Raw genomic sequence first — 17,659 nt, forward strand, 5'->3', positions numbered from 1 at the left:
CATCTGGGGTCATCTGGTCAGTCTGCATCACTGCTGTAATACTCTGATCAGGAGAAATGTTTGCTGTGCTCCTCCAGCAACTGCTGAACTCAGTGTTAAAAGTAGCAAAAGTAAACTTACTTGATATAAGTGGCTTGTAGTGAGCACTTCAATGCTTGGGTTACACTGATCAATTTCAAAGCTTTCTGTGTTTTCCTAGTAACGTGAAAGAAATGCACACAATTTATCATCTTATTCTTTGCAATAGGACACCAACAGCACAAGCCTCCATTGCCTGAGACTATTCCACATGGAAACAGAACATACAGGATCCTTCAGAAAAAATTAACGTGGTATGAGGCACTGAGATCATGCAAACAAAATAACAGTGATTTAGCAAGTGTACACAGTGAATCAGAACAGTTATTTCTAGAAGATGTTGTCAAACAGGATGGTTATCCTCTGTGGCTTGGGTTGTCAATTCATGATGTAAGTATACACTGTTGGGGATGTTAGTAACAGATCTGTAAATAATATTTTGGACAAGATATGAAGTATTTTCTGATTTTTCTTCCAGTTCCTTAGAATCTCTTTTCTCTGTAGTATATTTTCAACCCTGTGTAATGTGTTAGTATTAAATTTTGGTGAATGTAGGCACACTAAGGTATTTCTTCCTAATACCTAACAGTTTAAAATAACAGTGTTCCCTCATTGTTCCTCGCAGCACAAGGAAGCGTGATTTGCAGTGCTACCCCTAGAGGCTTCAGACTTCATGGCCCTCTGTAGAATGAGATTTCATTAGCAAATAGAGACAGACATGGCTGTGTGGAACCTGCTTAGTTGAGGTCAGGACTGGCTCTCCAGAGCAGTTCAGGAACTGGCTCTCAGTAAGTTAAGTGTCCATTCTCCCAGGAAACACAACAGCAAGAGGCAGCTGCAGTTCTTCTTCCTTCTCTGTCTGCTTTACTGTGGAGCCAAAAGCCTGTGGCCCCTGACCCTGCTCCCCTCACTAATTGCCAGACCAAGTCACAGTTGGCAGGAATACCCCTCTGCAGAGGTGTGTCATTTCTATGCATACATGTGCTACCTCTGCCTGTGCTGTGACAGAATGGGTCCTTCACAACCGACTTCTCATTGTCAGGGGTTTCCAGGAATGTATCTGAAATAGGAGCTAGCACTGCAAACCATCCCTGAGCTGCCCAGTTTTACTCACTGAGGCCATCTCAACAGTTTAGCAGTTTGCAACGTATCCACTAATGTTCATAGCAGGCAAGGCAGATTGCTTAAATGAAACAGCAGGGTGGAACTAAGTAAAATGCTCCCCACAGGATAAAACAGGCACGTTGCAGGTTCACGTTGTGAACATGCTGTACTTTATCAGTTCCCACAAATAATAGAAATTTCTATGTTAAGAAAATGCAAACTATGTTGTACGTTTATTTACTGTGAATTTAGATGAGACCACCTGCTCTTTAATTTATCACTCTACAAGGGACAAATATTGCTGCATGACTTAATTCATGATGGATGAGATTTAAAGCACAGTCATGTGGTTTAAAAGTTGTGGGTTTTTTTCTTTAATCAGGGAAGTAAAGCTAATTTTGAATGGTCAGACGGAAGTGACTTTGACTACTATCCCTGGGAATTAGAAAATTCAAATACTACTGAGAACTGTGTTCTGTTGGATACTAAAGGATTTTGGAACCGTACAAAGTGTACAAATGTTGCTGAAGGTGCCATTTGCTATAGTCCTCCAAACAGTAAGTGTTACTTTTAAGGTTTTGTGAAGTTGTCTTTACATGTTGCATTTATAAATAGAAATGAAAGTTGAAATACTGCACATGATTCCCTTTTTAAGAAGAGTTTTCTATCAGGAATGATAAAACACTTTTTAATACTTCAGAGAGATAAATTCTCATCATTCCAGTGGTGAAAATCTAAATCAAATCCAGTTACTTCTTGATCACCTGTGATATGAATATCACATGTATGTATCTTTTCTAAATCAAAGTATATATACAACAGATGTCAAAATCCACAAAAAAGCAATAAAAAATGGTTCCCAAGCCTTTGGGATTTGTCTTATGCCCATTTTCAAATAAATTCATCCATGACACAGTAAGAAGGAATGTAAGATAATTGAATAGTGGTTGTTGGTAGTGGTAGTAGGCCTTGTTAATACTTACTGTCCTGTTAGTCCAGAGACTGTGCACAAACTGCTACAGCAGAAATATCATCAATTTCTTTGTCTTTGCAGAGAGAAAATTGGAGCCAAAGCAAGCGAGCAGAGCCTCTGGATGCCCTCAGAGCAGTGGCTCCCTGCAGTGGGAACAGTACAGGGATCACTGTTATGCCTTTGACATGGCATTCTACAATTTTTCTGTGTATAACGTGGAAGAAGCTAAGAGAATCTGCCAGAAGCTGAGTAGGTTTGCACTCTTCATCACATAACTTATTATAAATCCCCTATTTGAGAAGAAATAAAACCCAACAACCTAAAAACTTACTCTGGTTATACTTCAACTTTGCCATTTTTATGCTCCTTTAGTTTAGGAAAGGCAATACCAAGCTTTATCTTGGAACATCTGATGAAAATTCTTAATAAAATAATGCAACACTACAAATTGTTTAGCACACTGGCACTGGCAGATAAAATGCAGGTAGTCAGTTGTAGAAGATTGAGGAATTTAATGCTTACAGTTTGGAGGAAAACACTTTATCTGCATGCAAAGTTAGTGCTGTTGGCAGGGCTTCCTTCTTATATCTGCTGTAGCTGCTTGCTAATAGGGAGCTTGCTAACCTATCAAATGGTTCAAAGCTTGTATGTTACAGATATTAAAGCACATAAAAAACCTAATTTTATGTCAAATTAAAGGATTTTCTCTCTTCTTTGCTGAGCTACATGGGGAATTGTGCTGCAGAAACAATGTTAAGCAGTTTCATGCACAGAAGTTTTAATCACCCTAACATAGAAGTTAGTGACTGTTGCAACTTTTTTTAATGGAATTATCTTGCGATTGGACTCACTATTTAGGATCTAAATAACCCAGTCCTAGATGCAGTTTTCTATTGAGTACAACTTGGTCTGGTAGTTGAAAGAGAAAGCATCTGGCTTTGCAGAGGATGGGTACGCTCTTAAGCATGCCTCTAGCATACGCTTTCCTCCCTCTTACTCCTTAATTGCTGTGCATAAAACCCTGAGGCACAGTGAGAGGAATGATTTAGAAATTAACTTGATTCAGCAAAATGCTGAGCTTTTGTTCTATATTTTTGAAAACCTATTACGTGGGCAATACTAGTAATTCTCAACAGGCATATCTCTTAGTATCTTCCATGTATGTAGTCTGCAGTTGCAATAAATTTACTCCCATTTTATTTTGTATAACCTGCTAGAATAACCAGTGATCTGAAGCCATCTCGTAAAACATGCCGTATTTTAGGGGATGTGAGGATCTTGTCTTTATTCTGAAGGTTATTCTAAGCTAATTTTACAAAAGCTTATTGGAGCAGCAAATCCTTTCCCATAGTAATTGTTCCCACAGAAAATTCAAGTGTACCAGCACCATGAAAGACCTTGTAGGTTGCAATTCTGACTCGTTTCCTCTGCCCCATAGATCCTTCAGCAACCCTTCTGACTATAGTGGATGCTGAAGAAAATGCGTTTGTTAGCACACACATAAAGGAACATGATCTCATCACCAAGAACGTATGGCTTGGCCTGGATCAGAGCTTTAAGGGTAAGAAGTAGCAACAATGTATGAGCATGAATGTTTCATATTGTAAATATAAATGCATAAATCCTCAAATAAAAACAGTTCTGTAGTGTTGGTGGCCTACAGTAACTTCTACTTGAGGTTGGAATCCCTCATTTAACATTTTAAAGCACTTTGGACTTCATTGTAGTTAAGTCTCTTCCTGTTGCACACTTAGGGTAATCAGGAGTCTCTGAAATTAATTTTTCCTACTGCTGTTATTGCTGCCCAATGTTCGATGCAAGTGCATCAATTGCTAAAGGTCTAGAGAAGAGGGGTGGCTAAAAGTTGTGTGTTTGTATCTACTGCTTTTAATATATGGGATGGATAGTCAGCCCTTTTCCTTTTAGCAATGTGAAGAAATCAATAAATTGTGAATGACATTGTGTAACATTACAGGACGTTTTGGTGATCTAGACTGGTTTGCTTTTTTTAACAGGTCAGTCCCTGAACTGGCTGGATGGCTCATCAGTTAATTATGTCAACTGGGAGAATAAAACTGCAGCAGCCAATGAGAAGTGTAGTGTTATCCTGTCCACAACTGGCAAGTGGTCCAAAGTTGACTGTGCGCATAGCCGAAGCAGAGTGGTTTGTAAAGCTCCTTTAGGTACGAAAACATTGATTTTAGCAGAGACTTAATTTTGTAGAGACTGTTTTCAGGAATTTCTAGTTTATTGGATAAAGTCTGTATTGAAATAATGGAAGTGCAATTCACAAAAGAACCCATCAAGTACCTCTGCCTAAGCAAGAGTCTTCTGTTGTTGTTTAGCCATAAAATTGCATTCAGAGACAAATGGTCTAGGAATTTACTTCTCCTGGCTCTCACTGTCTGCTCATTGGGTAAGGAAGAGAACTGAAATGTCCACTTACAAGAGAGTGTAGAGTAGTTGCTATTGCTTCTTACCACATGGTATCTGTCATGGGTGAGTTTGTGTAGGTGGAGTCAGAAAGAGTTCTGCTTGTAAGAGATGCTGAGTGAGCAGGTACTACAGAATATGTTTTCAGTCTTGGGGAGGCTTCTGGAAATGTCATCCCATAGCTCCAGAAAGAGACTTAGGCCTTTACTCCCTCATACTTGGCTTTGTACAGGAAAGCAAGCAGTTACCTGAGCCTTAAGCAAGCAGTTACCTGAGAAGCAGTGGAATCTTTTCTGATTTTGTATACATTTCCACTGAAGTGGAAATGCAGGAATAGATAAAACTTTGTGCCACTAAGGAAGACCTCAACAAGATCTTTTCAGTCTGAAGGGAGTATAATTACCTTCCATTCCAAGAGACCAGATCTCACAAGATTTATGAAGTATACGAACCTCTAAATGAGTGCAGCATTTACAAGTAGGTTCTTTTGAACTCCAGAGGTTCCTTCCAACCTAAATATTAGTAAATTAACAACAGAATGATCAAAAATAAGCTAATGCATTCCTGTGAATGAGCATCTAACTTACTATGTGATGAAGCAAAGACTACTAATATGAAGCATTTTGCCTTGACCTGAGCTAGCTGTGCAGTATTAGCGTGTGGCTACCTAAGCATCAATCCTATGACAAAATATTCTTGCCAAAACTCTTAAATAATAACTGTTTGGTTTTTGTTCTGTTTCAGGTTCTAATCATACCGGTGTGGCTATAGCATTTGCCCTACTAATTATTTTGGTTTTAATTGCTGGACTGGTATGGTACCTCTACAAAAAGAAGCATCTTCACTGGAGTGCCTTCTCTTCCGTACGCTATCAAAGAGGGATGAATGATGATGAAACTGATGATATGTTCACAAAAGACAGCTTTTGAAAAACTTTCTTCTGATCAACTTATGCATGAACTTCACTGTGTGAAGCCATAAGAAATGAGCTACTCGATGTGTTATTCTTTCTGGAAAAGTAACAAGGTTATTAATTGGGGCTAAAATGAGTTTGTTTATATACAAGTGCAATTTTTATTAAATTTTAAGGTAATTCTTTACATTTGGCCTCAGCCTTTTAAGATGCAAGGTGTTCAGAGATCTGTTGTATTTTTTAATTTATAGTATTGTATCTCTTTACTGGAATTTTTGATGGAACAAATTAATGCCAGCAGTACTTCATGCAACATCACTTTAATGAATACACTTAAAATATACTTTTCCCAATACTTATTTATACTAGGATTAAATGCCTCATTTTATAGTTACCTATCTCTAACTTTATAGGTGAAATATGTCATCTGTCCAAGAAACAAGATATAGAGAATATGTCTAAGGAAAGACTGAGAATATATGGTAAACAAACTTGTGTACATAAATGCTAAAAATACTTGAGTATTTTGCATAAAACTTAAACTTGATTTTTGTATGTGATGTGTCACTGTAGCCTTTCCTATGCACTCCAAAGAAAGCTATAAAGGGAGAAAGGGAAGATGGAGTTGTATATATTAATTACTCAATGATTTGATTAATTAATGTTTTGAAAAAGTCTTTTGATTTTTTTAAACGCACAGTACAAAGAGCAGGTGCATTTACTTTTATGAAGGAGGATATGCCAAAGACCAAATCCGTTCTGCATGTGGTGGTGGCAGGAGGTTGTAAATAGGAATACAGTGGCCGGATGTGCTGAGAAGAGTACTACTGATTTCTCTGAAGCAGCAGAGCAAGGTCACAATGTTCAACTGCCTTCTTTTCCTGCAGTTTACTTATGTTGATGGCACTTTTCTTTGTTCCTGTTTGCACTATTTTGATAAGCAAGTGTTTATCAGTTGTGTTGAGAATTAGAGAACTCCTTGTAGATACCACTTTGAGTCTGTTAAAAGAGCAGCCTGAAGGGGCACAGTAAAGGAGCCATTGTGGTAGCTTGCTGATCAAAGAAGTAAGCACTTTTGTTGTTTGTTTGGTACTTTGGGCACAATTGTGAACATTTGCTTTCCTGAGGTAACTTGTAGAAAATGCAGTTATGATGAAAATAATACTCATTCTTTAACTTACCCTGGTATGAAAAGTGTTTGAAACGTTGCAAAGTCTGGTTCCTGATGTCTTCTGGTTTAGCTTATATGCCTAAGTGCTTTGCCAAATGACTTCTAACTTAATGGACTAAAAAAATGTTGGTTATTGTCTTTTTCTAACTACAGTAATAAGTGGGGAAAAATATTTACGAGTTCCCACGTTTTGAGATTTATAGTTTTATAGATGTTTATACTTTGAGCATTTTTAGGTGTGAATCTGAAATGGAAAGCAGCAATTCGTAGTAAAATCCTAATTCAACACAAAAGGATATATGCTCTTTATTAAAAATTGTATATTTTATTCTTACAAATGATGTAAATAATTTTTTCAGGCCCCATTTCTCATGTTTGTTTCATCACACCCAAGTTGTCTGATCACTGGTAATTCTTTTTTGCATAAGCACAATGGCCGTAGTGCAGGTTGAATAACCCACTTCATTTGAAATACACAGGAAGATTATTTGGCAGTATTGTTATTGAAAAAATAAAGTTAAATAAAACACTGAACTGCTTACACTGGTTTTATTTCCATGGAAGCAGTTATCAGAGTTAAGGTATGGCTCATTAATCACTGAGTTAAAAAGCACATAGCACAGGGGCTGTGATCAGAATTAAAGCCAGTAAGTGTGTGTTACTACAGTCAGAAAACTTTAGAGGTAACACGTATCTCTGGTGTATTTAAAAAGAGTGCTGGTAACTTTCTTTTTGCAGTTGAAAACTTAGTTATACCTGGCTTTTATCAAGCTGCTTCAGGCTTACACAGTCAGGGAACATTCCTCTGTGCCTTTTTGTTCTAATTAGGGTGTAGTTCATTAGCACCTCAAGGCCCAAATTAAGGCAGTGTATAAAGGCTCCCTACATAACACCTCTTAAAATATAGGCAGAGTTAAACTATTTCCAGCCAAGTAACACTTGCAATTAAAGCATGAGATGTATTCATTTTAAGTGATGTCTGAACTCTGAATGCCAGATACCAAAATCTCTGACTGCTGGTCACAGGGCAGTGTTATTTTTAGCTCCAGTAATGGCTTGCTGGGAGAAACATCCTATTGTCCAAGATGACTAACAAGGTTGTCTGCTTCAAAACATTAATCTTAAAACTGAATATGATGCAGAGGGAAATGGCAGCAGAGAAATGCTTTCCCAGGTCCCAGAGCAATGGAGTTGAGAAGGCATCCTAAAACTCCTTCATCCCAGAGCACAGACTATCTGCCAGCTTTGGTAGCTCTAGGCAAAAACTTCAGTTCCTCTTCCTGAGTTTTGCCTGGCCCTTGGAGACTCTGTGTCGTGGAAAGGTTAATCCACATCTGCCATTACACCAGCCAGCAATTTTATTTTAACAGTGTTTCTTCATCAATAACTTAATTGACATAGAAATCAACAGGTCTTTATGGATGAGCACCCTTTGGGCTTGATGCTTTTGTTGTACTTCTCAGCATTTTTCCCTTAAACCAAATGCGCCATTTGCTTGTTGCTTTGGACATATGTTATACATATAAACATTTTTGGAAGGAGTAAGTAAATTGCATGGCCTGCCAGTGATATTTTTTTGGTGTGGAGCACAGTGGGATATATAACACCCAGGTTTCTAAAAGTAGTCAAATTCATTCTGTTGTCAACTGCAAATAAATGAAGACCAAACATGACAATTTTAGTTGCTACAAGTCAGAACTACTGTTTGGGCCCTTCATGCATCTGCTGTTGCTGTGTGTATGGAGCACAGTGGGATATATAACACCCAGATTTCTAAAAGTAGTCAAATTCATTCTGTTGTCAAGAAATACATAAAGTTCGTATTGACCAAGTTGAACAGACACTGCACAATTTTAAAGCAACACCTATGAGCAATATTAAAGAACTAAGCTTAGGAAAAACAGATTAGTTACTGGAGAGTAAAATTCAGTTGTCACTCTAATGGGCCTTTCCCATTTAGTTCTGGAGTTTTACAATGAGAGCTGACAAAGTAGTAGAGAGGGAATATTCTGTTAATAGCAAACTAACTTGCAAATTGTACATAGCATAAATGCCCTTATAAAAGACTATTATCTTGGGTATATTCTTTATGGCTGAACCACAGCAATGGTATTTGCACACTGAAAACTCCTGTACTCTCTATCATAGTATCTGTCAGTAACTAAGATTTTTAACAGATTTGAGGGGGTAGGGGAGGATACCAGATGAGGTTTTTATTGTGATGACACAGTACTGCAACACAGACTGTAAGTCCTTATGGATTTCTCTTTGCCAATACAGAAGGGACTGTAATTACAAACAGTGCAACAGTTCTTTTGTTTGTCTTACTACTTTTCAGCATAAATAGAGTCAATTACTTCAAGGTGACTTTTAAAAAAGTGGAATTTCAGCAATACAAAATCATTATTTCAAAATGTGCTTCCTGCATTATGGTGGCCTCTTATGCATTTTTTGCTAGAACAAATGAGAACAGAGATCATCTGCATGCTCTGTCTTGGGACACTCATACAGGTAGGAAGAGTACTGGTCCTGCTTTCTATAAAACTTCCCTTTTCAAATGTTATGTGTCATGTTCCCCTTTAGGAGATTATACAGAGCAGATAATTGTACAAAACCATGGTGCTTACACTTTGTAAGTTTAATTTGAATTTGCATATAAGGCTTGTTAGATTTAACAAAGTAATGGGATGAGATGGTTTTACAAATACGCATGATTTAATGTCATCACTATTAGCAACTGAACTTTCATTGAAATGTCTTTTTTCATAAACATGATCTGGGTATTTAAAGAGCATCTTGTGTTAAATGAGCGTGAATTATAGATGTGTGTGGATAGTGAGAAGTCACATTTGCCCAGGGCTTGCATTGTGAGCTGCTTTGAGGAAAAAGACTGGGTTTCGGAAATTCCGTCTTTTGTTGTCTCCTGCGGACACTGTTGTTCTTTGTACCTCTTCTCTCTCATACCTGCTTTGCAGCACTGATTGTTAAGCCACCAAATGGAGAACACACCACCACAGACACAAGATCCAACCAGCCAGCCTTACACCAGCGCAAGCTGCCAGGAGAGGAGAGCAGAAAGCACCGCTTCCTCTACGGAGCAGCAGCTGCAGGGCTGAAACATGTGGGATGAGCAGTGCCAGTAGCTCCACAACACTGCCATGGGCTGCAGGGAAAGGGCTGCAACAGCCACTGTGGACAGCTAGAGCAGCCTGTAGCAACAGGACGTCACAACCTGGGTAGGGTGGATGTGTTGCCCTCCTCTGCAAGCAGGAAAGCAGAGAGCAGCCAGGGAGCGAGCAGCTTTCTTGACCCTGGCCCAGGTACTCACAACACAACAATGGGGAGTTTGCTGTGGACAACAGCCACTTCTCCCCACTTCCAGCACCAGGGGACTCCCTCTACACCTTCTTCAACCAGGGTATCTCCTACCACACAGATTCAGTATCCCACACCAGTCTCATCTTGCAGAACCATTTCTGAGTACTTTATCATGAGCCTTCTGCTGGATTGCTTTTCTCAAAGAGAGTGACTTACCAAGATTCAGCTGTTGCAGGGGAGCTGGGAGGAGATTGCTCCTGTTTTAAATACTGCTGTGCCCATGGGCACATGGTAACAAGACACAAAGAAGCAGCTGAGTTGCCTTCAGCCTCACACTGCAACAGGAGAAAGGGTAGAAGATAGGTAAGTTGCTCCTATTAACGTGTGTGCCTCATTAGTGGCCCCGCAAAGACTATGCCCAGCGTCTAACCCAGTATAGAGCCAACTGAGTTTATCTTCTCCAGCTGTCACTATCATAGTCACTCAGGATTTGTAAGTATTTGCTTTTACAGGAAGAACATGTTTGTATTGGTAATCCTGAGACCTCACACCATTCTGGGGAAGGCCTGGGGCCAGTGCCTGAGGGCTGTGAGGGGCCCCAGACGTGTTCCTGGGTGCATCATGGGCAGGAGGTGGAGCTGGGCTCTGGAACACCAGAGCTCTTTTCTGTAGCTTGCTGGGCTGCCCAAGCCAGTGCTGGGTAGCAAATGGCAGGAACCAGGAATCAGCCACCTGAATGTGTTTGCTCTGGGTTGTGTTCAGACCTAAACACAGGTGCAGAGTCTGGGTGCTCCGTGTGGTGGATTCCTCCCAGCTGGGTGTCACAGCCACGCTGGAGCAGCGCTGAACTGGCACATGGGGTAAGTGACTGTCACTGGCAATCCTGCTCCCGGCCTTCACCTCTGTGTTGACAGTGGAATGAGGCCAAGGTGTATATCCAATTGTGCATTAGGAATCTCTGGTACAAAAACTAGAAAAGAGCCTAGCAAATTTGCATCCCACTGATTTACGAGTTTGTATTTTACAGTGGGGGCTGGAATTAATATGTGAGATTTGTTTAAAGGCCCAAGGGGGAACATGTTACTTTGAAGCAAATGCACAGGGTAATGATAGAACACACAGCCTACATGGGGAGAGGCTGTATGTTTTAAAACAAGCTATAAATAAATGTTTCAAGTTTACAGTCAATAATAACTAGATACATGACCTTGTGATACAACCTACCTGAGGCAGTGTCTTTGTGTATAAACTGTTTTGTGTTTATGGTATAGGTGCTGATTATAAATTGTCACGAAACTAGTTCATATAAAATAAATATTAGAGCATTCAAATTTGAATTAACTGTTACAGAAATACCTGGGTGGGGTCCCAGAGGGACTGCATGTCACATGGACAACATCATCAGATATAAAAAGGGAGTCAGAGAAGGCTTTTAGTTCACCACCACTTTGGGTGGTTATTCATGGCTACCACTCAATAAATCAGTTGTGTGTGGTGGTGTAGTTGTGGTGGACCTGCAGCAGTCCATGTTTGTTGTCTTGATAGAGATGTATTAATGAAACAAGCGCAGTTTGAAATTCAGCAGCTGCACAGAAAGGAGACTGGCTAGCTTGCAGCAATCAGAGGCAGTTGCAGCCTCGAATAAAGACCTGGAAAGTCCATGCAAGGAGATAAAGATGGAGAAAAAATAATCTGTAAACAGTTGGAGGTTATATTGCATAGACCAATCTCCAGGGTCCTGAGACTCTCAGAGCATTTGACCAAGGGATATGGGGGAGCATAATGATGGGGAGGATGCATCACTGCTTGGATTCCATACCTGTGTATGGATTGAGGGAACTTCTGTCTGCTAGTGGGGTGGTCTGTCTGTGTTGCTGACAGCTCAGCTGTTCCCAGTCCCAATTTACCACTTCAGTGACACAAGCTCTTAGGTGAGCACCATGGCCAGGCCATGCACTTGTACAGGAAGTGCAGATTGGCACCTTATTTAAGCCTGAAGTGATTTTCTGTTATTAATGACTTTGGAGGTGCAGAAGGTATGGAGTTGATCCCACAGATTGGGCCTTGGGAGATGATTAATTCCTTGCTCCGCTTTGACAACAGCCGTCTCAGAACCTGTGGGACATCTCCCACTGAGCAAAGGTGTGACACAGCCCCACAGAGAAAAGCAGAAGTTGGAAAAAAACCTTCCCCATTGTAGCAGAAAACGATTTTCTATTCACCCCAAAATTTGCTTCTGGGAGGAAAGGCTGTTGTATCCTCATGCCAATGACGCCTACTTTTTGCTTACAAGTTCTGAGTGTTAAGCTCCAAGCAAACACCTTAACATGGGCACACAATGCCTGTAAGTGAATACAGCCTGTGCAATCCAATAATTTATTAAACTTTCATCTTGTAAAGCCAGTTACAAATTAAAAAAAGAAGAAGGAATTCTGTAATAGAAATGAGCAAAATTACAACAAATAGTAGTGTGAGTTATGTTTCAAGTGGGTTCAAGCTGCCTGCAGCAACCCAAGAGGCAGAACATGGAGCTAGTGCAGAGTTAGGACAGGGCTAATCAAGCCTAGTCTGATACATTAGAGATTGAGCCAGTGTATGCAGTGTATACAAAGTGTTGCTTCTCAGGTTGCCTCTGCATTCTTGTTCTCTCTCACCTGTGACCTGGTCATCTCTTTATTCCTCATGACAACAAGGGGGTGTTTGTAGGATCCATCAGTGACGCTATTTAAGGCAAAACTCCAGCTGAAGGGATGATGCACAGCACTGACCACCCTCTTAGGCTGATCGTGTAGCAAGTGCACAGAGTGTTTGCACATGCTGCAGTGTAGTGGAAACGAGAGAGGAGCAGGGTTTATGTACAGTGTTTCTTCTTGTACTGCCACCCTCAAAACTAGTGTTCTGCAACACAGTATCAGTGATACGGCACAATTTGATGATGAATTGGAATGGAACCTGTTGCACACTGACTCCTACTGTTCTATGCCATTTCTGTTTCATAGCTAACAGGCCTTAGCTGCTGCTACTTCAGAAATGGAGACAGCCAATTTTAAATGTGGAACAAGGCCCGTATTACATACAGCTCTGCAGTTTCAGTAAGAAACAGAATGGTCCTTTGCATTCTGGGATCCCAAGACTAGACAAGAGTCAGAGAAAATGGCTCAACACTAGGTTTCTTGTTTGCTACTGCAACTGATTTATGATGGGACTGATACTGAATATTTTAAACAATGAAATCAACTTTCTGAAGAGACTGAAGATGGCTGTTGTCTTTCATGGAGAAGAAAAAAATTCTGCTTCTTCAAATTGCAGGTAGCTATAAAAACCTCCAAGAAGCAGTTCTTTTGGCAAAATAGCATTGTTTTCAAGTTCTGCTGAGGACTAAGGACCTAGAGGAGACTGGATGGGGACCTGGGGAGCCAGTGATGTGAGCAGTTCTTGTTAAAAGTTGGGGGAGATGAAGGATTTGGCATCTGCTTCCTGTAGTAGAGAGGAAGTAAAAATCTTGCCTCCAACAATTTATCTAGGCACCTATTCACTCAGTAGGAAACAGTTCACTTTAAAGTTCAGGGACCCCAGTCATCCTAAAATCCCCCCTAAAGAAAGAAGGATCTTAACGCAAGCAAACTGCTCACCATAAATCTCCACCCTCCATCTCATACCTAGAGTTTGTGAAGAGCAGCTCTTCTGGAAATGCTACTAAAACAATCTCCCCTCCTGGGCTGTACAGGGGAACACCAGTCATTATTTTTTAGGCAACAGATGCTGTTTGCAATGTGCCCAGAATGGCATCTTATGGTCTATTTCAGTGGAGCTATTTCCAGAAATTTCCTCCTAGACTGGAGTACTTAGTAGTTTAACTGAAAGTGCCACTTTTTACAGTCGTGTACCTGTGAACTTTTATTGGAAGGTAAACAACCACCTTGGGTGTTTTTACTTGTTTCTTTGTTTCGTGCTCTCTCATACAGGGTTTGACCTCTCTGTTGGACCATGTGGCTTCAATTATACAAAGGCTTTTTCCTTTTAAGACCAGATCAGATGGTTAGCAGATTCTGAAGAAAAAAAAAAAAACCAAACCCACAGTGATTTATATTTTAGATTTGTTTGCAAAATAAATAAAACAAATACTATTTTAGCAGACCGTGCTGTGATCACATGATCCCAGATGTCTGCATGTTCAAAATTCTTAAGGAAGCTTAAGTCTGTCTCCTGTTCTGCAGAAATGATTCTTGTAAATTTTTCTGCCAGTATGACAGGTGATACTGAAAGCAGCAGAGAGCACACGAGAAGGAGGAGGATGCTTCTGACTTTGCTTCTTTAAGGTACATTGTTCATCAAACAAGCAAGGGGAAAACAGGTTTTGGGTCATTAGTACTTAACAACAGTTGTTACTGTTTAATGTCTTTGGGCAGAGGTGCAAATCCTATGGTACTGTAGATGTCACTTCAGGTTTAAATACAGTAGTCACGTGAATTCTTAAAAAACATCTTTGCTACACTTGTGCTGGCAAGTTGCAAATACCCATGACTAAACTAGTGCCAGTTCATCCATATCACCTAGTCCAGATGCTTGCATGACTGTCCACACTGGTGGCTGATTTGACACTGCAGCGTTTCTTCACAATCATGTTGATGTATGCTTTCATGATCTTTATTATTTCGCCCACCTGGGGAGAGAACACAGTAATACAGCATAAGCACTCTGAAAACCTCAGTGCGCTGAGGCATACAGGACATTTTGCTGAAAAAGATTCCCCTTGCCCACAGTCACGACACAATAAATTTTGCATGTTGATACTAAATGTGAACATGACAGTAAGAAGGGAAAGGCTTGACAAGTTTGTGCTTGGTTGTAGCAACACTTAAAAATATTTTTAGCTCAAAGAAAAGCAACTTCAGGGTTAATAAATCTTGTTTATTTTTTTTAAGGTTTGTGAAACTCCCCATTCATCTACTGGAAAGGAATGAAAAAAACTAGCCAAACTGAAGAGTGCCCAAAACTGGGAATTCTTGATGCACTGGAACACCATTCAACCTCCTTCACTTTCTATCCACCCTATTTTTTTTGTTCATCCCTGTAGTCAAGAAGAGGTACCCTGCCCTTTGGACTTAAGCTCCCTTCATCTTTTCCCTTGGCTGTGTAGTCCATTAGTCAAGAGTTCTTGCATAGAAACCTGTCTGTTCCTTGAAGCTTAATTGAAGTGGCTGTGTGTTTTCACGTACCTGGGAGGTTTCAAAGAACATTTCTCTCTCATCCACTGTAATTTTGAAGGTGTTGGGCTGTGGTGCTCCAAAGAAAACAATGTGTTCATACTGGAAAGTTTCTAGTGGTTTAGGATCCCCTCGTTTGTAGACAGACACATTCTCTGTGCTGACGCCAAGCCAGAGATCATTGGGGAATCCACCCTCCTTGCACTGCAGAAAAAGAAACATGACCTTTTGCAAAAATGCAGTGGAGGATCAAATAATTTTCCATTTAAGGAAAAGCCCTCTGTTTCTAGCTCTTGTAGGACATTTCAATTCAATACACAAACCAGGGTACCTGCAGAAGGTATACTGGAGGCACTTCTGCTGCAAAGACTCAGAAGTGACACAGCTGTGAGTCAAATACTAGTTGAGTAATAAATAATTGTAATAGCTAACAGATCTCATCAGATTTTTAAGTGATGTAGCAAGTCAATATTCCACTTCTTATTTTACAGATAATATAGTGAGTGCACACAACTTCCCATGGTGATCCACCTAGGCAGCAACAGAACTGACAGAACTGAACTGTGGACTCCAATTCTAGCAGGCTGAGCACAGTGCTGTGCATGCCCCAGTCTGCACAGTTTCTGTTGTACTGCTGCAGAACAGGGCTGCACCTCTTGTGGGCAAGAATAACAGAGCTTTGTTTTCCTTTTGCTTTCACTATCCACCACTTTCTTAAGTACCAGGATGCCCCCACCTTGCCTGCTATGTGCTCTCTGTGTAGTAACTCTTGGGTATTGTGGGTACTGCAGGCTTTCCCTGAGATTACTAAGGCAAAATGCATCCAGTTCCCAAATTTCCCTTCTGCTGCTGAGCAATGTGTTACACACAGCTCTATCTGTTCTCCAGACTGATATCCAAAATACTCCTCAGCTGTGGTTACAGGAGTTTATTAATTGCTCACCTCAACATCAAAGAGGGTTGACCCATAACCTGGCCACTCCTTTACGATGGACATGTATTTCACCATGGCCTGATGCTGAGAGAGCCCCTGCAGCTTGGTCCATTTCTGTGCTATGCTTGCCCGAGCAGCTGAAAGCTCTTCTTTTACCCACATCTCCATCATCTGCTCCTCTTCTACCTTCTGCTTCTTTACAGACCCCGTCTTGAAGCCACGCTTCAACGTCCCTTCAAGGAAGCTGGTCCGTCTCCTCTCCAGAGTGTGGCTGGTACTGCTGCTGCTCTTTGTTGAGTGCAGTATTTTGGATTTCAGTCTGTTAACTGGGTAGATTCCATCAAGGGTCCAGCTTATTTTGGAATAATCTCCATGAAGATACTGCAGTCGCAGAGCTGCCAGACGCTGCAGAGTGTCCTCTGGCCCAGGAAAATGACCATCTATAAGGCTTTCGTGAGCCTACAAACAAAAAGTCCCCCAAAGTCATTAAAAAGCAAAAGCACACTTTATTCACATCTGGGTCCACGTACACATTCCTGTGACATCTGCTGATCCCAGCAGGATGGACATAATTCAGGAGGTCAGAGCAGACATTGTAAAAAATATGTTGAAGTCTGCAACTGGTTGATATGGAGGGAACACCCCCTTCTGCAAGCCTGAACAGGACAGAGATCTTTGAGGGGCTCCTATCCTGTACAGAAAGTCCTACAATGAAGACATTTTAGGTCTGGAACAGATGGCAGAGACCAGAATTGAGCCGATTTGGTTTTGTGCTGTACCAGCTACAGCTCCTGTGTGAAGCTTATACCAGAGTTATACATAATAAATTCAAGACTCTCAACCTCAGTTTCATTACACAAAAGCACCTCCTACCTCTTCCTCCTTCACCTGATGTCTCCACCAATTGTCTTGCTTCTCTTTGCCTGTTTCCTGTGAAATCTATTAACGGGGTGTTTTGCACATCCATCTAATGCCTGGGTAACACCTACCCTCCTACTGTTACTTCTCTTTGCCAGTTACAGCTGCGTAGACTGAAAGCCTTGTCAACAGGGAGTTTGGTACAAATGAGGTTCCACAGAGCACCATGATGTCATTCCTGATGGTTTTCTAGACATTCTCTAGCTAACAATACTTGATGTTCATTTCAAGAAAGGACCCATGGTCTGAGTGATGTACATGCCATCCGTTTGACTATCAGTGAGTTTTAGTCTTCATGACTCTGCCATTAACACAGATTCAGTAATTTTCTACAGCTATGATTTTCTGAGGTGAGGTCAGTGTTCATTAGAAGTAATACAGATGGGACAAAGCACACAGCTGGGGTGCATGCCAGCTGCAAGGCTCTCTCATACAAGTGTGATCTCTGATCTAGCCAGCAGCATTGTACTATGGAGTACAATGACTTAAAAAAATAAGACTACTCAGCAGAAAAATATTGACAACTACATTGTCATTTCCTTTGTCTGCAGTACTCTTCTAGTGCCTCTCTGTTAATCAAAAGAAATTGCCCAAAAGATAGGTTTCATAG

At 40.6% G+C, this 17,659-nt stretch overlaps 2 protein-coding genes across 4 annotated transcripts in view; one reads left to right on the top strand and one right to left on the bottom strand.

Moving 5' to 3' along the window:
* Positions 1-7,206, top strand: part of LY75 (lymphocyte antigen 75) — a 53,485-nt gene extending 46,279 nt beyond the window's left edge. Inside the window, exons 31-36 of the mRNA XM_017727012.1 lie at positions 248-468; positions 1,565-1,739; positions 2,237-2,404; positions 3,594-3,716; positions 4,171-4,338; positions 5,333-7,206. Of these exons, the coding sequence (XP_017582501.1) occupies positions 248-468; positions 1,565-1,739; positions 2,237-2,404; positions 3,594-3,716; positions 4,171-4,338; positions 5,333-5,517 (1,040 nt within the window). The 3' untranslated portion in view covers positions 5,518-7,206. The remainder of the gene's footprint in view (positions 1-247; positions 469-1,564; positions 1,740-2,236; positions 2,405-3,593; positions 3,717-4,170; positions 4,339-5,332) is intronic.
* A 1,203-nt stretch (positions 7,207-8,409) lies between these two features.
* Positions 8,410-17,659, bottom strand: part of LOC103625621 (unconventional myosin-X) — a 79,593-nt gene continuing 70,343 nt past the window's right edge. For 2 of the 3 annotated variants that reach the window (XM_017726657.1, XM_017726661.1), the window contains 3 exons: positions 16,141-16,590; positions 15,210-15,401; positions 14,278-14,653 (listed from right to left, as the gene is read on the bottom strand). In XM_017726657.1, the coding sequence (XP_017582146.1) occupies positions 14,540-14,653; positions 15,210-15,401; positions 16,141-16,590 (756 nt within the window). In that variant the 3' untranslated portion in view covers positions 14,278-14,539. Of the gene's footprint in view, positions 14,654-15,209; positions 15,402-16,140; positions 16,591-17,659 lie in introns of all 3 variants that reach the window. The other variant, XM_017726651.1, reaches the window with a different exon arrangement.

The sequence above is a fragment of the Corvus brachyrhynchos genome, unplaced genomic scaffold (genome assembly GCF_000691975.1).
Source record: "Corvus brachyrhynchos isolate BGI_N302 unplaced genomic scaffold, ASM69197v1 scaffold490, whole genome shotgun sequence".
Taxonomy (NCBI): Eukaryota; Metazoa; Chordata; class Aves; order Passeriformes; family Corvidae; genus Corvus; species Corvus brachyrhynchos.